Consider the following 21,406-nt stretch of genomic DNA (forward strand, 5'->3'; position numbering starts at 1 on the left):
CAAAATCCGTAAAAATGCCGTCGCTACGGTGACGCCGGTTACTGCCGTCGCTACGGAGACCGTCGCCCCCCTACCGATGTCTCCCAGGTGGACGAGGCAGTGCTGGCAGATGTAGAGGCAGGAGTTGGGCTGCGGCTTCACGATGGCCGGCTCCATAGGCGGCGGCGGTCCGATACCCAGGCCCAGCTGGGAGGAGCGAACGCGGCAGGGCAGGTCCACCTCAAACACCACGCACAGCTCCTGCAGCAGCTGGGGAGACACGGGGGGGGGGAGGGGGTGGGGGAGAGACGCAGGGTGAGACACAGGGTAAAGAAGACGTGAACACATGTGGAGAGACACAGGGTGAGCACATGTGGAGAGACAGGGTGAGATGCAGGGTGAGACGCAGGGTGAGAGACGTGAGCACACGTGGAGAGACACAGGGTGAGACGCAGGGTGAGAGACAGGGTGAGAGGCAGGGTGAGAGATGTGGGCACATGTGGAGAGACACAGAGTGAGACGCAGGGTGAGAGACGGAGGGTGAGATGCAGGGTGAGAGACATGGTGAGACGCAGGGTGAGAGACGTGAGCACACATGGAGAGATGCAGGATGAGACGCAGGGTGAGAGACAGGGTGAGAGACAGGGTGAGAGACAGGGTGAGACACAGGGTTAGACACAGGGTTAGAGACAGGGTGAGATGCAGGGTGAGACACGGTGAGAGATGTGAGCACAAGTGAAGAGACGCGGGGTGAGAGACAGGATGAGACGCAAGGTCAGAGACGGGGTGAGGTGCAGGGTCAGAGACGTGAGCATACGTGGAGAGACGCAGGGTGAGACGCGGGGTGAGACGCGGGGTGAGACGCGGGGTGAGAGACAGGGTGAGAGACAGGGTGAGAGACAGGGTGAGACGCAGGGTGAGAGATGTGGGCACACGGGGGTGGGAGAGTGGGGTGGGGGACATGCAGACGCCACCTCCAGCCCTCCACACCTGTGTGTAGAAGCCACTGGCCGCCTCCAGGAAGAGCCCCAGGTTGGTCTGCACCTCCCCACGGTTGGGGTTAGCTCTGTTCTTCGCCTGGCCTTGGAGGCTGCTGATCTGGTTTTTGAAGGCGTAGTTCCACCTGCAAGCAGCATGCACAGGGGAGGTGCGGGGGAGGAGGTGGAGAGGTAAGATGGGAGATGCGGGCAGAACGGAGGATACACGGGGAGGTGAAGAGGTGAGAGGGGAGGAACGGGGAAAAAGGGGGAGACATGGGGAGGAGTGGAGAGGTGTGGGGAGAAAAGAGGATAGACAGGGAGGTGAAGAGGTGAGAGGGGAGGAACGGGAAAAAGGGGGAGACACGGGGAGGAGTGGAGAGGTGAGGAACAGGGAGAAAGGAGGAGACACAGGGAGGAGTGGAGAGGTGAAGGTAGAAAGGGGGAGACACGGCGAGGCAGGGAGGTATGGGGAGGCATGGGAATTGGGAGACACAGAGATGTGTGGGTAAGACGCGGGAAGGTGTGTGGAGGCGCGGCGAATAGAAGTCAGGCGCAAAGAGGCGCCGGGAGGCACTGTTAGTGCGTGAGACGGAGCACTCCATCGCAGGGTCGCGCATGTCGACAGCGTGCGCGCGTGCTTGTTAGCTGTATTTTTGACCACATCCATTGAGACACTTTCCACGGCTGGACCAGAGAAATGTCCTTGTGGTATAGATTTAATGGTAGGCTGATGAATGCCTGGGTGCGGTCAAGGGATGACCACCTTATTCGTCAACCATGTTGTGTATGCTGATTATCTGGTACTACTCTTAAGGAGTTGCAAGCTCTAGTGCTGAACCTGGAGCTTGCCAATAAGAGATGGGGCCTTGGCATCAGCCCCACAAAAACCAAGCACCTGCCTGGGTAGCTCACCTGGTATACAGGAGGTTGTGGGTTCAATCTCGACCCTGAAGCCTGCTGTATATTTGGAGTTTGCATGTTCTCCCCGTGATCACGTGCATTTTTCTCTGGGTCCTCCAGTTTTCCCGTCCACATTTAGAGAAGTGCGTTTAAAGTATTTGGCTGCTATGAATGTCCACGTGATAAGCCACTTCGTAGAGCAATCATATGTGATTGCCAGGTCGCTACTGAAAGAGCTGCATAGCTCAGTGGGCCTTACTTGATAAAGTAAAAATAGTTTAAGAGTTTTATTTTACGTCGTAAAATTCTCCACCACCTCAACTTCCCGCGAGTGATGGGGCAGTTCTGGAGAAGTGGAGGAGTTCCCTGGGCAGCGGAGGTCTCACTCTGAATCAGGCGAGTGACATTATTTTTTGTTCAACGGCTGCGTAACGCTGCTGTGTAGAAGATACCTGGGCCTGTCACCCACAGGAAGCTTCTGGTCTTGTTGACAACATTCATGTCCTGCCTTATCTATGCTTGCAAAAACGCGGACTCTAAAAAGGGTGTGTGGGTGTGTGTCTCACTGTGTGTGTGGGTGTGTATCTCACTGTGTGTGTCAGTGTGGATGTCACTGTGAGTGGGTGTGTATTTCATTGTGTGTGTGGGTGTGTCTCACTGAGTGGGTGTGTATGTCACTGTGTGTGAGTGTGTCTCACTGTGTAAGTGGGTGTGTCTCACTGTGTGTGGGTGTGTATGTCACTGTGTGTGTGGGTGTGTGTCTCACTGTGTGTGGGTGAGTGTGTCTCACTGTGTGTGTGTGTGTATCTCACTGTGTGTGGGTGTGTCTCACTGTGTGTGTATCTCACTGTGTGTGTGGGTGTGTATCTCACCATGTGAGTGGTTGTGTGTCTCACTGTGAGTGGGTGTGTATCGTTTTATCGAACACAGTCATGCCCTCCCTTCTCTACGCTTGTGAAACGTGGACCCTTATAATGGAACATCCGCGTCGGTTCGAAACATTCAGGCTGGCCTGCCTACATTCCACCCTGTGTTTAAACTAGCTGGATTGTGCGAGGAGATCAGATCCTTCAAAGATGTGGACAAAGTTCCATCATTGAGCTACTCCGGCAGGCAAGGCTGTGTTGGCTTGATCATGTAGCCCACATGCGCAGCCACCGCATGCCCAAGCAGCTTATATTTGGTCGAATGCAGGGGGCTACATGGGTGTCGCATGGACTAGAAAACAGATGAGTGACGTGGTACAGGAGGATGTGCAGCTGAGTGGACTTGCTGATGACTGATACCAGCGGTGTCAAGATCGGCCTCTGTGGAGGAGGCTCGTGAAGGACGCTGCTATTGGGCAGTTTGAGGCAGTCGCCCTCCAACAACAACGGAAGGCAGAGGAGCGACGCTCACAACAATGAGTGGAGCGCCAGGTGGCTAAAGCACAAGTTGTAACAGTAGGGGGCACAGGTGGTGCATCGGCCAGTCATCTCAGTCAGTCGACCCATGGCACCTGGGTCTGGCCCGTGACCTCCTGCCAGCGGGCGTTCGACACTTCACGTGGCCTCAACGTGCACTTGGCCTGGCACAAGCGCCGTGGTGATGTCACCGCCTACTTAGTGGCGAATGGCGGTTGTTGTTGTATGTGTGAATGTGTGGGGAGATGTTGTACAGCGGCTAGCACGCTACGAACTCGGCGACCCGAGTTCGATTCCCACTCACGGCCAATACCAGTGGCGATTATCGGAACCTAGGTAGACACATCCTTAAACTAGTACCGGGTGCACTATGTAAACATCGGCAGTGGAGAGATAAAGGCAGCCAGGCAAGGTGCTAGCCACCCTCGTGCGCCGTGCCGGCCTCAATAGGTGCACGCTAACAGCACTTTATCCAACAGTCTGTTAAAGGCTACACAGGGAATTGTGCATGTGTGTATAGGCGCGTATGTGTGAGTTTATGTCAGTGTGTGGGGAGGGGTTAGCGTGCTGAGCAACGCATCCGATGATCACTGGGAGCACGCGAGTGTGTGTGTCCGAGTGTAAGCGAGTGTAAGTGAAGAGAATGTGAGTCAAGTGTATAAGTATGAGCGAGTGTGAGCGAGAGGCGAGCACTCACAGGTCCTGCTCCACCTTCTTGTCGAGCGCGTACTCCAGGTCCGTGAGCAGCATCTTCTGGTAGACGTCCTGCAGGTTCTGGCGGGACGTCCACACGTCAGCGGCGCTCAACGAGCCATCTACGGTGACACACGGTGAGACGCACACACCCACACACACACGGTGAGACGCACACAAACACAGAGTGAAACACACACAACCACTTACACAGAGCGCCACACAACCACTCACACGGTGAGATACACACCCACACACACGGTGAGATGCACACACACACACGGTGAGCCACACACAAACACTCACAGGGTGAAACACACACAACCACTCACACAATGAGCCACACAACCACTCACACGGTGAGATACACAACCACTCACACGGTGAGATACACACCCACACACACGGTGAGATGCACACATACACACGATGAGCCACACACAAACACTCACAGAGTGAAACACACACAACCACTCACACAGTGAAACACACACAACCACTCACACGGTGAGACACACAACCACTCACACGGTGAGATACACACCCACACACACACGGTGAGATGCACACACACACAGTGAGATACACACCACCACTCACACAGTGAAACACACACAACAACTGCCATTCGCCACTAAGTGGCGGTGACGTCACCACGGCACTTGTGCCAGGCTATGTGCATGTTATGGCCACGTGAAATGCCTAACGCCCACCAGCAGAAAGTCACAGGACAGACCCAGGTCTCATGGTCTACTGAGATGACTGGCCGATGCACCACCTGTGCCCCCTACTGTGCCAACTTGCTGTGTTTTAGCCGCTCGGCCCTCCGCTCGTTGCTGTGAGCGTCGTTCTTCTGACCTCCGTTGTTGTTGGAGGGCGACTGCCTCCAACTGCCCAGTAGCGTCCTTCACGAGCCTCCTCCACAGAGGCCGATCTTGACACCACTGGTACCAGTCATCAGCAAGTCCAATTAGCTCCACGTCCTCTTGTACCACATTACTCCATCTCTTCTCTAGCCCGTGCCATGCCCAATTAGCCCCCTCTATCCGGCCTAACAAAAGCTGTTAAGGCATACGGCTGGGCATGCGGACTACATTACCCTGCCAACGCAGCCTTGCCTGCCAGGGGAGCTCATGGATGGGACTTTGTCCAGATCTATCAAGGATTTGTAAGGTCCTCACACAATTCAGCCTGGTTAAACCCAGGTTGGATCGTCGGCAAGCCAGCCTAAATGTATCTAAACGGTGAAGATGTTATATTAGGGGGGTCCACGTTTCGCAAGCGTAGAGAAGGGAGGGCATGACCATGGCCGAGAAGACCTGAATCTTCATGTGGAGTGACAGACAAGGTAGCTTCCACACAGCGTTACGCAGCTGATGAAAATATGCCGCTCGAATGATGCAGAGTGAGACCTCTGCTGTCAAACCAGAGCCGGTGATGAGCACACTGCCCAGGTATGGGAAACTCTCCACTTTTTTCACAACTGCCCCATCACCAATTGGGAGTTGTGGAGATGGAGTGTCTGATGGTACAAAATATCCAGGCAGGTGCTTAGTTTTGGTGGGACTTATGGGAAGGCCCCACCTCTTAGTGGCACGCTCCAGGTTCAGCAGCAGTGCATCCAATTCCTCCTCTGAGTGAGCAGCAACCATGTATACGTAACATGGTTGACCAATAGGGAGCCATCCCTTGACCGCACCCGGGCATCAATCAGCCTCCCATTGTATCTGTACCAGATGGAAATTCCTCAGGTAAAGCCATCAAAGGATTCACGAACTACGTGGTCGAAATATATGTTAAATAATGTGGGAGCCAGAGGACATCCCTGTCGCACCTCAAGGTCTACAGGGAAAGACTCTGACTCCCGGCCACGTAGTTTTACCCGGGCCCGCTCACCATCATGAAGGTCCTTAATGATTGTGAGCAGTGTGTCAGGGATTCTGAAAGCACAAAGAACAACACAGAGCCCAGGCCTACTGATGGTATCATAGGCCTTGTACAGGTCAATAAAGCAGAGATGTAGGTCTTGTTAGAATTCCTTATACCTCTGCTGTTGCAGACGGACAGAAAATATGGCATCTGTGCAGGGCCGCCCTTTCCTGAAACCACATTGGGGCTCCGCAAGCCTCTCCTCAGCGTGCCTGGCAAAGCGATGTTGAATAATCCTTGCCAGGACCTTTCCAGGCAAACTGAGGAGTGACATGCCACTGTAGTTGTTACAGTCTGTGTGGTCCTCTTTCTTAGAGAGGGGGACCACAAGGGCATCCTTCCAATCCTGCGGAACTCGTCCAGTGGTCCAGACTGTTATTATGATGTCATGTAGGGCAGTCTGTGCACAAACGCCACCCTCCCTCAGCATTTCGTTTGGGAGATTATCTCTGCCTGGTGCTTTTCCTGGTCTCAAGACTCTGAAACGTCTTCACACAGTGAGACACAGAAAACCACTCACATGGTGATATACACACCCACACACACAGTAAGATACACACCCACAAAGACAAAGATTCCCCATATAGCCTTTGACAAACTGTGTGGGCATGTGCTGTTAGCGAGCACTTATGAAGGCCGGCACAGCACACGAGGAGGTGGGTGGCCAGCACCATGCCTGGCCGCCTCTGTGTCCCTCGTGGCGATGTTTACACACCGCACCAGGTACTAATTTGAGGCTGAGTCGACCTAGGGAAGGCCCAGGACCGGTTCAGATAATCGTCACTGGTCACTGGTGTTGGCCGTGAGTGGGAATCGAACTCGGGTCGCCAGGTTCGTGGCGCAACGTGCTATCCGCGACACTACTGCTCCACACACACACAACCACTCACACGGCGATATACACACCCATCCACACAGTGAGATACACACCAAATACCAATACCTGCCATTCGTCACTAAGTGACGGTGATGTCACTACGGTGCCTGTGCCAGGCCAGGTGCACTTTAAGGCCACGTGAAGTGTCAAAGGCTCGCTGACAGGAGGTTTCAGGACAGACCCAGGTGCCATAGGTTGGCTGACTGAGATAACCGGTAGATGCACCAGCTGTACCCTCTACTGTGCCAACTTGCTGCATTTTAGCCACCCGGCGCTGAGCTCATTGTTGTGAGCGTCGCTCCTCTGCCCTCCGTTGTTGTTGGAGCGCGGCTGCATCCAACTGCCCAGTAGCAGCGTCCTTCACGAGCCTCCTCCATAGAGGCCGATCTTGACACCGCTGGTATCAGTCATCAGCAAGTCCACTCAGCTAACGCAGCCTTGCCTGCCGGAGGAGCTCACTGATAGGAATGTGTCCAGATCTTTCAAGGATTTGTGAGCTCCTCACACAATCCAGCCTGGTTAAACCCCGGATGGGTCGTAGGCATGCCAGCCTGAATGTTTCTAACCGGCGCAGATGTTCCATTTTCGAGGTCCACGTTTCACAAGCATAGAGAAGGGAGGGCACGGTGAGATACACACCCACACACACGGTGAAATACACACCCAAACACACGGTGAAATACACACCCACTCACACAGTGAGATACACACCTACACAGAGAGATACACACAACCACTCACACAGTGAGACACACACCCACACACATAATAAGATACACACCCACTCAGATAATAAGATACACACCCACTCACATAATAAGATACACACCCACATGTACAGACACAGTGAGATATATACTCACAAATAGCAGTGAGTAATATACACGGAGTGATAGATGTCTACACTCACACAAAGGCACATCTACAATCAGATGTACAGAGATGCTAATAGCGAGACAAAGATCCTCCATGTAGCCTTTCACGGACTGTTGAGGCAAGTGCTGTTAGCGAGTAGCACCTATGAAGGCCAGCACAGCACACTGGGGTGGGTGGTCAGCACAACGCCTGACCACCTTTGTCTCGTGAGTGGCAATGATTACACACTGCACCAGGTACTAATTTGAGGCCGAGTCGACCTAGGGGAGGCCCAGAACCGGTTTAGATAATCGTCACTGGTGTTGGCCGTGAGCGGGAATCGAACACGGGTAACTGGATTCGCAGCACGCTATCCGCTACACTACCGCTGACCCACACACACAATAACACCCGCCATTCGCCACTAAGTGGCGGTCACGTCACCACTGTGCCGCCTGTGCCAGGCCAGGTGCACTTTAAGGCCACGAAGAATTGTCAAAGGCTCACAAACACACAGTGAGACGTGCACACAGACAGTGGGCTGTCTACTCTCTCACGCACACACACACTGGGAGCCATTTACACTTAGACACAGTGCGTGAGACACACACACACAGTGGGGCTGTCTATACTCACACACACTTTGAGCCATCTACACTCAGACAGTGCGTGAGACACACACAGTGGGGCTGTCTACACTCACGCGTGAGAAACTCACACGTACATAAAGCACAGACCAAGCTAAAAAAAAAGTTTAACTCTGAAAGGGTGGCGAGAGCTATCGAAGCGCCAACATTAATGACCGGTGATGCTTTCGAGTAAAGGGGTCATTTTTTTTTAGAGTGAATAATGTTATTATTGAAACTTTATGATGGGAGGGAGAAGTGGTGAAGACGTCGACATGTGGTGTGATGGGTGCGGGGGGGTCCACCGCGTCTCTTACCCGCCATGTCCGCCTTCAACGCCTCCGCTTGCCTGCACACAGCACGCACGCACGAGCATGCCCGGAGACAACACACAATTTGTAAACACTGCATCAATACTATTCAATGCTGTTACCGATATCTCTAGCACTGCTTTCTGTATTTAGTTTTGTTGTCCTTGGCCTGCACCTCCCATTCGCACGGTTGGCAACGTATGGTGCGAAAGAAGCTCAACATGAGTGAGTGGGTTGGTCAGTGATTGAGTGGGTGGCTGGGTTGGTGGGTGAGTGGCTAACCATCGAATGAAGACGCTCACTGCATTGTGCGCTTTCAGATGCGCTTCTGCGGCCGTCTGGAATGCTCTTCCGTCCGATATTAGGAAGCCACTGGAGCTATGTACTTTGAAATCATCGATATTGACAAACTAATTTCTTTACAACTGCATTTTGTGTTTAGGTTGTTGTCCTTCGCCCGCACCTCCAATTAGCGCAGTTGGCTACGTACAGTGCGAAAAAGGTTCAACATATGTACAAGGTAGAGACAAAGGCTGAAAGGTTTGGTGCTGGCCACACTATCCTCTTGTGCACCATGCTGCCTTAAATAAGCGCTCGCTAACAAAAACCTAGGGCCACTTTTAAGATCTCTCTGTATATGTGTACAGTAGTAGGGGAGTGGTGGTGCAGTGGTTGGCGCACCGTAGGAGCCCCAGCCTCACTAAATTTGATTCCCATCCGTGGCCAACATCAGGGCCGAGTGACATCTGAACCGGCCTAGACTCCCTAAATGTCATCATCCTCATCAACCACAAGTAAACCCGTAAAAACAAAGTTTTTCACTATAAATCCTTTATATGCGTGGCGGCTAGAGTCATCTCGTCCTCTGGCTTGAGATGGCTGCCACCTATGGGTCAGATGATTGTCTGCCACCATTAAGCAATTGGTAATTAAATATTTAATTTGTTTTCCCTAAACAGTGTAAAATTTTGGATTTTTTTCACGAAAATTAATCGTCACACACAACGAGTCTGTGTGGAAAATGTCAGCTCGATTGGATCACGGGAAGTGGGTTAAAACACGAGCGAAAGATTTGCACGGTCCTAAGCAAGCGAACTTAATATAAAGGATTTAAAAATATATTCGCCTGTGGAGGACGCGGGGATCGATCCCGCGACCTTTGGCATGGGAAGCGAGGGCGCTACCAACTGCGCTACTCCGCCACGGCCTGTGGAGGGGTTACGCTCTGGGCTCTTACACTCTGACGTTCAGCCAAAGCCATGAATAAGTTCTATTTGAATATGTAAAATAATTTTTTTTTGCCTAAAAAGTGTAAAATTTTGGGATTTTTTTTTCACGAACAATAATTGTCTGGCACAACGAGTCTGTGTGGAAAATGTCAGCTCGATTGGATCACGGGAAGTGGGTTAAAAAACGACCGAAATATTTGCACGGTCCTAAGCAAGCAAGCAAGCACGCAAGCAAGCACGCAAGCAAGCGAACTTAATATAAAGGATTTAAAAATCACTCCAAGCTTTCCCATCTCTCATGGTCCTGCAATGTAGCAATCCACCGAGCGCCTGCACGGAAGGAGCCAATTTCATCGCTGCGTCTCCTCTGTGGACAATCTCTCTGGGTGCGTTCCCTCTCTTGGTTGTCACTCCGTCCTTGGGGTGCCATGGTGGCGAGATGTTAACAACCTCGCCTGGTACACCTGAGGTTGTGGATTCGATCCCTATCCTGACGCCTGCTGCATATTTGGAGATGGATGTTCTCCCCGTGGTCGTGTGGATTTTTCTCTGGGTACTCCGATTTTTCCCTCTATATTTTGAATCATGCATTTCGAACATTTGGCTGCTATAGATTTTCACATAAGGGACTTCATTGGGCTATCATTTGTGGTCAGGTCGCTTCTGAAAAAGAACTATATCGCTCAGTGGGTCTTACCTGGTAAATTTTAAAACGGTTTTTTATAGTTTATTAGTAATACAATTCAAAATATCAACACAAATACTCGTGTAAACTTGGGCCAAATTTATGTTAATGCTGATTCTTAACCTCATGTTGTTACGTTTGTGAATAGTATGGCACATAGCAGGTCCACACAGCGTGCATACTAGTCGAGACTACTACACAACAAGCGTGTTTATGCTATTCTTTCTCTTGCTTTAAGGTATTTTGGCAGCGAATCTAACAAGTTATTTCTTGTTTTACAGCATTAAATTAGTCCCAAAACGCCAAACGGCCAGCAACAATGATCACTATCACAGTTGTTATACACAACACGACATAACCGTTGGATAAGTAACACGGTTCTTAATTTAAGCAAGGTTTAAATATAATAGTTTTTTTTCTGGCAACAAAACAAATATTTGAAAATATTTTCACCACAAGTATCTGTGGTTAATGCAGACATGATTCCTTGCAAAAGGTTTCAGTTTGGTGTTTTAACATCTTAACACCTCATCTTCTTGGTTCTTTCGGTAAAGTCACGTAGAAGGGAAGTAATAAAATAATAAAAATAAAACATAATAGAATAATTCTCACGACAGCGTCAGACGCTGTCGCCTCGACAGACCTGGTTTCACCTGAGGACGGCTGCTTGCGTTGTGGCCGAAACGTCGTGAGAATTATTTTATTATGTTTTATTTTTGTTATTGTATTACTTCCCTTCTACGTGACTTTACCGAAAGAACCAAGAAGATGAATCCCTGCAGTCACGAAAGCTTTAAATCGAAATCTTAACACCTGTTTTGTTGCCAGAAAAAAGGGGACAACCTATTCTTATATTTTGACACTGGCAAAGGAGGTCCCATAATTAAGCAAGGTTATTACTACTATTACGAGAGTTTGAGGAAAAAGACGACGGGAAAGAATTCCAACAAGCGGTGCGAGGTAAGATGCAAAAAGAGAATTGTTTTGACCTGCAGTGTGGCGAGTAGGTCGGCGAGTGAATCAGTGGACCGAGTGAATCAGTGGGGCGAGTGAATGAGTGGGCCCAGCGAATTAGTAGGCCGAGTGAATGAGTGGACCCAGCGAATGAGTGGGGCTACTGAATGAGTGGGCCCAGGGAATGAGTGGAGTGAATGAGTGGGCCCAGGGAATGAGTGGGCCGAGTGAATCAGTGGGCATGTGTGTTGCTGTGACTTCTCGCGTGGTGGTGGAACACAGTCTGGAGGACACAACACAGCTAGCTAGTGTTTGGTAGACCGAGTCCTCAACACGGGTCGAGGAATCGGCGATGAGTGAAGTTTACGGGAGCAGTAACTTTTTTTTTTTACCAGGTAAGCCCCAATTAGCTATACATCTCTTCTGCAGAAGCGGCCTGATAGCCCAACGAAATGGCTTATCATGTAGAAATTTAAAGCGGCCAAATACTCTTAAACGCATGTTTCTAAATGTAGAGGGAAAACCCGGAGGACCCGGAGAAAACTCCACGCGACCACGGGGAGGGAGAGACGCAAACTCCAAATATACAGCAGGCGTCAGGGTCCGGATCGAACCTACGACCCCCTGTATACCAGGTGAAGGATATAACATCTGATAGCACCGTGATGATGATGAGAGACACGCAAACTCCAAATATACAGCAGCAAGCGTTGTCAGGGTCGGGCTCAAATCCACGACCTCCTGTATACCAGGCGAGGTAGTTAACATCTCCTAGCCACCGTAGTAGCGATGGAAGAGTAACGAGGAGGCGTCTGTGACGGGAAATCATGCCTCGGCGTGGATTATATAATGCTTTTCACGCGTTTGTCTTCGGAAGTAAACTGCAACTGTTCAATCAACAGCACGGAAGAAGTCGCCGGTGGCCGCATGGCAGTGGCCGTTCTCACGCAGACGGCGTCTTCCGTTGTGCTACGGTTGTTTGTCGGTCTCTCAAGTATTGGGCGACGTTCCCTCCGATCGAATTGGCCCGGAATCTCTCCAGGGTGAGCGCCCCAAAACACCAGCACAAGTTGACACTCCTAAGTTTCTTCCGTCGTGAGTCATGTTTACGAGCCACAAGCGTACACGCAGATGCAACGATAATCATTCGTTTGCCCTTTCGAGCTTACTTGGAAAGGTTTAATAGATAAAAACACTATTTAAGCCAGTGTCTCAAGCACAGCCTCGCGGCGGCAGACTGAGTGTCGACTACGGAAAAAGAATTCCCCCCCAAAACCCCAACAACGGCCTGACCACCACACCACTGACGCAACATCCTGGCCGGCGGGGCTCGCTAGGCAACAAGGGGGGGCCGTAGAGGCCTAGTGTCCCGAGGACCGCATAGGGGTCACGGTGGAACTCTGGGACTGTTGGGGACTGCGGCGCCGGGGCCGCGCGGCTCGGCGTTGGCGGGGCACGGGGTGACGGGAGCCGGGGGGGGCGGCGAGGAGAAGGGGGGTTACCGTAAACACAGCGCGCAGTCGCCCATGTCTGCGCGCTAAACAGGCGCCATCTTTCTTCTTGTGATGGGGGGGGAATGGAGGGGTCCCGGAAGTGATGCACGGCAAACGGGGATGCACTTCCGGGAGTGCGGGGGGGTAGGGGGTATGCGGGGGGAGGGGTTGCGTGGAGGGTGTACGGGGGAGGGGGTTGTAGGTGGGGGGGTGAGGGGGACGGCTGCGGGGGAAGATGTGCGTGGGGGAGGGGTATGTGGGGGGGTGCGGGGGAGAGTGTGCAGGGGGTGTGGGGGGAGAGGTGCGGGGGGGGGGTGAACGGGGGGTGTGTGCGTAGGGGTGTGTGCGGGGGGGGGGCGTGCGGGGGGACACGCTACCACGTGGGTTTGTTCCCCCACCCCTTCCGCCTGTGCCCCACGTGGCCGTCGAGTGAACGCGTTGGCCAGGCAACTACCCCAGATTAGTGCCTCGCCAATGATTAGAATCAGATTTATTTTTTTAATATTGTGTAAGAATCCGATGAGCTATGAAGCTCTTTTTTTACACATGTCCAGTAGGGGCACGCGGTCAGAACGTTGCAACAACAAACACAGTACAAACACACGATTGGGGCCGTCCATAAATGACGTCACGCACCTAGGTAGGGTCAGACATTTGTGACGATGTGTGACGAGGGGGGGTGGTTGGGAAATGTGACGTCACATCAAAATGCGCAACTTAAAATAAATATAGACAACGCGTTCTACTTAATTAAATAGACTTTCTAATAAATGTTTTCTCCTACAACATCAGAGTGCAGCGCCACATTAAATACGCACTATAATGAAAATAGTTTAAAGCGATTTGAAGCATGTTTAATTTGGGGGGGGGGCAAAGCTTTGTGACGTCATATTTGAGAGCGGGGTCTGACTTTTTTGTGACGTCGTGTGACGAAGGGGGGGGGGGGGGTAAAAAATCGTCCATAATCGCGTGACATCAAATTTCGATTTAAAGCTTTCGTGACTGCAGGGATTCATCTTCTTGGTTCTTTCGGTAAAGTCACGTAGAAGGGAAGTGATAAAATAATAAAAATAAAACATAATAAAATAAAATAATTCTCACGACGTTTCGGCTACAACGCAAGCAGCCGTCTTCAGGTGAAGAATGAGACACTGCCAAGCTAGGAGCTTATATATAAGCTGGGTTGGAGGTGGAAGAAGAGCGCCTTAACAAAAAGAATGTGCATATCAAGAGGAATTTAGCATATTCATGGGAAATGCGTAGGAGGTGGGCGGGGGGGTTTCAAAGTCATATTATGCCCATGCATTATGCAGGATCAGCAGCACCAAGGGAGGGTGCAGGGAGTAGCATTAACAAAGGAAAGGAATGTTAATAGTATGTAGCTGCAGTTACTAAACAACCACGTAGAAAACTAAAGTATAAACTACATAAAAAACTAAAGTATAAACTGCATAGCATCATCAGTATACTTACTATACTCTACAATAAGCTGAGTTACTAACAGCAAGTAATACATTACAATTCTACGTCGTAAAAATTATATAATATGCTTCCATCTAAACTTTATTCTCTTACATCACACGAGCATACACCGTATTATATACTGCCATAGATAAACCCAACATTAAATTATATACTGTATTGCTATAAACCACCTTATGCATTTTAATATAACACTATGTATTATTCTACCCACCCTAATGTGTATCACACTGCTATATGTTTACTATACAATTACGATACTATATATTACTTTGTACATTGTATTAAGCATATAAATGTTTTACTATTTGTTATTATACACTGTACCATTGACTGTCGTGTCAATGGGTGAGTCGTGGGGGGAAAACTTGCAGCGGAGCAAAGAATCCATTCCCTGCGGAGAATACAATGCCAGTGAGTGGAACGCGGTCTGAAAGTCACCGTAAATGTGAACACAATCAGTTAAGATCCGAAATGGTTTATTACGTCCTTCCAATGATTGCTAAGCCAGAATTTATCTTCTCGGTTGAAATTGTCTCTGTGTTTGTATATGTGGATCGCCTCATGAACAAATCTCTCATGATAACCAGATGGCTTGCAGAGAACCTCTGTCTTGGAGAAGTCAATGTCATGTGAGCCCACTGAGTTGTAACAGTGATCTGCCACGGCTGAGGTGTTTGTCCTACCGTGTTTCAGGTCTGCTTTATGTTCACGGATGCGGTCCTAGACATGTCGTTTGGTTTCGCCAATGTAACTGCCAGAGGTGGGACAAAGTCATTGTTATGCAAGTCCAAGTCGAGTCGCAAGTCATCAAATTCATGACTCGAGTCTGACTCGAGTCCAAGTCACATGACTCGAGTCCACATCTCATAGGTGGGACAAAGTCATTGTTATGCAAGTCCAAGTCGAGTCGCAAGTCATCAAATTCATGACTCGAGTCTGACTCGAGTCCAAGTCACATGACTCGAGTCCACACCTCTGGTAACTGCTACCACAGAGGCAACTTAGTTTGTAGGCGCCAGGGTACTGTATGTCTGGAACCACATCTTTTACAGACGGGACCAGATCACGGATTTTATGTACTCTGTTGAATCGGACCTGGATCTTGTGTTTAATCAGGATTTTGGAGATCTTTTTTGTGACCCCAGCAATGTAGGGTAAGGTGATGGTCTTGAAAGGCTCCTCAACAGGATCCTTCTTGATGGTTGGAGTGATGGCTTTGCAGATTGTGTAGTCGGAGTAACCATTAGCCTTAAGAGCTTGGCGTACGTGTTTGAGTTCACTGGCAATGTGTTCCTGGTCGGAGATTTATTGGGCTCTATGGTATAGAGTCTTGATGAGTGAATTCTTCTGGGATGGATGGTGGTGGGAATCCGATTTTAGGTAAGCATCCGTATGGATGGCTTTCCTGTAGACAGAGTGGCTCATTGAACCATCAGGTCTCCTTTTAATTAGGACATCCAAAAAGGGTAGCTTGCCATCTTTTTCGACTTCCATGGTGAATCTGATGGCTGGGTGTATGGAATTGATGTGGTCGGGAAATTGGTCTAGAGCAGGCCGGCCATGTGGCCAGATGACAAAAGTGTCGTCTACGTACCTCTACCATAAGGTCGGGCGTAGAGTGACAGTCTGGATGGCGTCAGTCTCAAATTTCTCCATGAAGATGTTGGCTACAACCGGAGATAGGGGGGAGCCCATTGGGGTGCCCTCAGTTTGCTTGTAGAAAGTTCCATTCCAGGTGAAGTATGTATTGGTTAAGCAGTGTCTCACCAGGGGGGGTACCCCAGCATTCAGTCCTTGATGAACCAAGTCTTCAATGATTGCGATGGTGTCAGGTACAGGAACCTTGGTGAATAAGGAAACCACATCAAAACTGACAAGCAGGTCGTCTGGGGACAGGGTAATCCCCTTGATTGTCGATACCAGGTCAGTAGAGTTTAGTACCGCAGAGGTGGTTTTTCCAGTGAAAGGCCGTAGGATTTCAGACAAAAAACGAGCCAATTTATAGGTGGGGGAGTTGATAGTAGAGACAATGGGACGACGAGGTGTATCTTCTTTATGTATCTTTGGCAAGCCGTAAAATCTTGGTGGCCTGGCTGCAGAAGGTTTCAACGAGAACTGTTTGGTCTGATCAATTAATGCGGTTGAATCAGAAATGATTTGCTTGGTCTTTGAAACGAGGCTGTTGGTGGGGTCTCTTTTAATTTTTGTATAGCTGCCATCGTTGAGTAGTTCTTGGATTTTGTTGTTGTATTCTGTTTTGTCCATGATGACGCTAAGATGCCAGCTAGCAACATCAGCAAAGATGAGCGTTTTGAATTAGCTCAATTAAAAAAGAGGGATGACATTGTCATCCTCTCAGCCGACAAAGGCAATGCCACTGTCATCATGGACAAAACAGAATACAACAACAAAATCCAAGAACTACTCAACGATGGCAGCTATACAAAAATAAAAAGAGACCCCACCAACAGCCTCGTCTCAAAAACCAAGCAAATCATTTCTGATTCAACCGCATTAATTGATCAGACCAAACAGTTCTCGTTGAAACCTTCTGCAGCCAGGCCACCAAGATTATACGGCTTGCCAAAGATACATAAAGAAGATACACCTCTTTGTCCCATTGTCTCTACTATCAACTCCCCCACCTATAAATTGGCTCGTTTTTGTCTGAAATCTTACGGCCTTTCACTGGAAAAACCACCTCTGTGGTATTAAACTCTACTGACCTGGTATCGACAATCAAGGGGATTACCCTGTCCCCAGACGACCTGCTTGTCAGTTTTGATGTGGTTTCCTTATTCACCAAGGTTCCTGTACCTGACACCATCGCAATCATTGAAGACTTGGTTCATCAAGGACTGAATGCTGGGGTACCCCCCCCTGGTGAGACACTGCTTAACCAATACATACTTCACCAGGAATGGAACTTTCTACAAGCAAACTGAGGGCACCCCAATGGGCTCCCCCCTATCTCCGGTTGTAGCCAACATCTTCATGGAGAAATTTGAGACTGACGCCATCCAGACTGCCACTCTATGCCCGACCTTATGGAAGAGGTACGTAGACGACACTTTTGTCATCTGGCCACATGGCCGGCCTGCTCTAGACCAATTTCTCGACCACATCAATTCCATACACCCAGCCATCAGATTCACCATGGAAGTCGAAAAAGATGGCAAGCTACCCTTTTTGGATGTCCTAATTAAAAGGAGACCTGATGGTTCAATGAGCCACTCTGTCTACAGGAAAGCCACCCATACGGATGCTTACCTAGAACCAGATTCCCACCACCATCCATCCCAGAAGAATTCCCTTATCAAGACTCTATACCATAGAGCCCAATGCATCTCCGACCAGGAACTCATTGCCAGTGAACTCAAACACGTACGCCAAGCTCTTAAGGCTAATGGTTACTCCGACTACACAATCCGCAAAGCCATCACTCCAACCATCAAGAAGGATCCTGTTGAGGAGCCTTTCAAGACCATCACCTTACCCTACATTGCTGGGGTCACAAAAAAGATCTCAAAAATCCTGATTAAACACAAGATCCAGGTCCGATTCAACAGAGTACATAAAATCCGTGATCTGGTCCCGTCTGTAAAATATGTGGTTCCAAACATACAGTACCCTGGCGTCTACAAACTAAGTTGCCTCTGTGGTAGCAGTTACATTGGGGAAACCAAACGACATGTCTCGGACCGCATCCGTGAACATGAAGCAGACCTGAAACACGGTAGGACAAACACCTCAGCCGTGGCAGATCACTGTTACAACTCAGTGGGCTCACATGACATTGACTTCTCCAAGACAGAGGTTCTCTGCAAGCCATCTGGTTATCATGAGAGATTTGTTCATGAGGCGATCCACATATACAAACACAGAGACAATTTCAACCGAGAAGATAAATTCTGGCTTAGCAATCATTGGAAGGACGTAATCAACCATTTCGGATCTTAACTGATTGTGTTTACATTTACGGTGACTTTCAGACCGCGTTCCACTCACTGGCATTGTATTCTCCGCAGGGAATGGATTCTTTGCTCCGCTGCAAGTTTTCCCCCCACGACTCACCCATTGACACGACGGTCAATGGTACAGTGTATAATAACAAATAGTATAACATTTATATGCTTAATACAATGTACAAAGTAATATTTAGTATCGTAATTGTATAGTAAACATATAGCAGTGTGATACACATTAGGGTGGGTCGAATAATACATAGTGTTATTTTAAAATGTATAAGGTATAGTGTGGTTTATAGCAACACAGTATGTAATTTAATGTTGGGTTTATCTATGGCAGTATATAATACGGTGTATGCTCGTGTGATGTAAGAGAATAAAGTTTAGATGGAAGCATATTTATCATTTTTACGACGTAGAATTGTAATGTATTACTTGCTGTTAGTAACTCAGCTTATTGTAGAGTATAGTAAGTATACTGATGATGCTATGCAGTTTATACTTTAGTTTTTTATATGGTTTATACTTTAGTTTTCTACGTGGTTGTTTAGTAACTGCAGCCACAAACTATTAACATTCCTTTCCTTTGTTAATGCTACTCCCTGCACCCTCCCTTGGTGCTGCTGATCCTGCATAATGCATGGGCATAATATGACTTTGAAACCCCCCCCCGCCCACCTCCTACGCATTTCCAATGAATATGCTAAATTCCTCTTGATATGCACATTCTTTTTATTAAGGCGCTCTTCTTCCACCTCCAACCCAGCTTATATATAAGCTCCTAGCTTGGCAGTGTCTCATTCTTCACCTGAAGACGGCTGCTTGCGTTGTAGCCGAAACGTCGTGAGAATTATTTTATTATGTTTTATTTTTATTATTTTATTACTTCCCTTCTACGTGACTTTACCGCGTGACATCATTTATGGACGGCCCCTAAACAAAAAGCCCACAGAGCTATGAGCTTTCTTTTTCAGAAGCGACCTGGACACAAAAGAGAGTTCAACGTAGTGGCTCATCATGCGAAAGTTTGCAGTAGCAAAATTAATCTCATCGGAGGACCCTGAGGAAAAATTCCACGCGACCACGGGGAGAGAGAGAGACGCAAACTCCAAATATACAGCAGCAGGCGTCGTCAGTGTCGGGATCGAACCCACGACTTCCTGTGTACCAGGCGAAGTAGTTAACATCTTCCAGCCACCGTGGTGATGAGAGAGAGAGGTATCACTTTAGAGCGGGTTCTGGTACCACTTTGGAGCGGGTTCAGGTACCACTTTAGAGCGGGTTCAGGTATAACTTTGGAACGGGTTCAGGTATCACTTTAGAGTGGGTTCAGGTACCACTTTGGAGCGGGCTCAGGTACCACTTTGTAGCAGGTTCAGGTACCACTTTAGAGCGGGTTCAGGTACCACTTTAGAGCAGGTTCAGGTGTCACTTTTGAGCGGGTTCAAGGTACCACTTTGGAGCGGGTTCAGGTATAACTTTGGAACGGGTTCAGGTATCACTTTGGAGCGGGTTCAGGTACCACTTTGGAGCGGGTTCAGGTATCACTTTGGAACGGGTTCAGGTATCACTTTGGAACGGGTTCAGGTACCACTTTGAAGCGGGTTCAAGTGTCACTTTGGAACGGGTTCAGGTATCACTTTGGAGCGGGATCAAGTACCATTTTGGAGCGAGTTCAGGTGTCACTTTGGAGCGGGTTCAGGTACCACTTTGGAGTGGGTTCAGGTGTCACTTTGAAGCGGGTTCAGGTGTCACTTTGGAGCGGGTTCAGGTATCACTTTGGAGCGGGTCCAGGTGTCACTTTGGAGCGGGTTCAGGTATCACTTTGGAGCGGGTTCAGGTATCACTTTGGAGCGGGTTCAGGTGTCACTTTGGAGCGGGTTCAGGTGTCACTTTGGAACGGGTTCAGGTACCATTTTGGAGCGGGTTCAGGTGTCACTTTGGAGCGGGTTCAAGTACCATTTTGGAGCGGGTTCAGGTGTCACTTTGGAGCGGGTTCAGGTATCACTTTGGAGCGGGTTCAGGTATCACTTTGGAACGGGTTCAGGTGTCACTTTGGAGCGGGTTCAGGTGTTACTTTGGAACGGGTTCAGGTGTCACTTTGGAGCGGGTTCAGGTACCACTTTGGAGCGGGTTCAGGTATCACTTTGGAGCGGGTTCAGGTGTCACTTTGGAGCGGGTTCAGGTATCACTTTGGAGCGGGTTCAGGTATCACTTTGGAGCGGGTTCATGTACCACTTTGGAACGGGTTCTGGTGTCACTTTGGAACGGGTTCAGGTGTCACTTTGGAGCGGGTTCAGGTACCACTTTGGAGCGGGTTCAGGTATCACTTTGGAGCGGGTTCAGGTATCACTTTGGAGCGGGTTCAGGTCTCACTTTGGAACGGGTTCAGGTGTCACTCTGGAGCGGGTTCAGGTGTCACTTTGGAGCTAGTTCAGGTGTCACTTTGGAGCGGGTTCAAGTGTCACTTTGGAGCGGGTTCAGGTACCACTTTGGAACGGGTTCAGGTGTCACTTTGGAGCGGGTTCAGGTGTCACTTTGGAGCGGGTTCAGGTGTCACTTTGGAGCGGGTTCAGGTGTCACTTTGGAGCGGGTTCAGGTATCACTTTGGAGCGGGTTCAGGTATCACTTTGGAGCGGGTTCAGGTGCCACTTTGGAGCAGGTTTAGGTATCACTTTGGAGCGGGTTCAGGTACCACTTTGGAGCGGGTTCAGGTGTCACTTTGGAGCGGGTTCAGGTGTCACTTTGGAGCAGGTTCAGGTATCACTTTGGAGCGGGTTCAGGTATCACTTTGGAGCGGGTTCAGGTATAACTTTGGAGCGGGTTCAGGTATCACTTTGGAGCGGGTTCAGGTATAATTTTGGAGCAGGTTCAGGTATCACTTTGGAGCTAGTTCAGGTATCACTTTGGAGCGGGTTCAGGTACCACTTTGGAGCGGGTTCAGGTGTCACTTTGGAGCGGGTTCAGGTATTACTTTGGAACGGGTTCAGGTGTCACTTTGGAACGGGTTCAGGTGTCACTTTGGAGCGGGTTCAGGTG

The 21,406-nt window shown here is 49.4% G+C and overlaps 1 protein-coding gene across 1 annotated transcript in view; it reads right to left on the minus strand.

The window, feature by feature from the left end:
- Window positions 1–13,030, minus strand: part of SMG7 (SMG7 nonsense mediated mRNA decay factor) — a 58,334-nt gene extending 45,304 nt beyond the window's left edge. The window contains 5 exon segments of the mRNA XM_078620012.1: window positions 75–249; window positions 970–1,102; window positions 3,960–4,077; window positions 8,560–8,591; window positions 12,924–13,030. Of these exon segments, the coding sequence (XP_078476138.1) occupies window positions 75–249; window positions 970–1,102; window positions 3,960–4,077; window positions 8,560–8,591; window positions 12,924–12,949 (484 nt within the window). The 5' untranslated portion in view covers window positions 12,950–13,030.
- Between the last annotated feature and the right edge of the window lie 8,376 nt (window positions 13,031–21,406).

This window comes from Lampetra planeri, chromosome 68 (assembly GCF_965212315.1).
Source record: "Lampetra planeri chromosome 68, kcLamPlan1.2.h2, whole genome shotgun sequence".
NCBI lineage: Eukaryota > Metazoa > Chordata > Hyperoartia > Petromyzontiformes > Petromyzontidae > Lampetra > Lampetra planeri.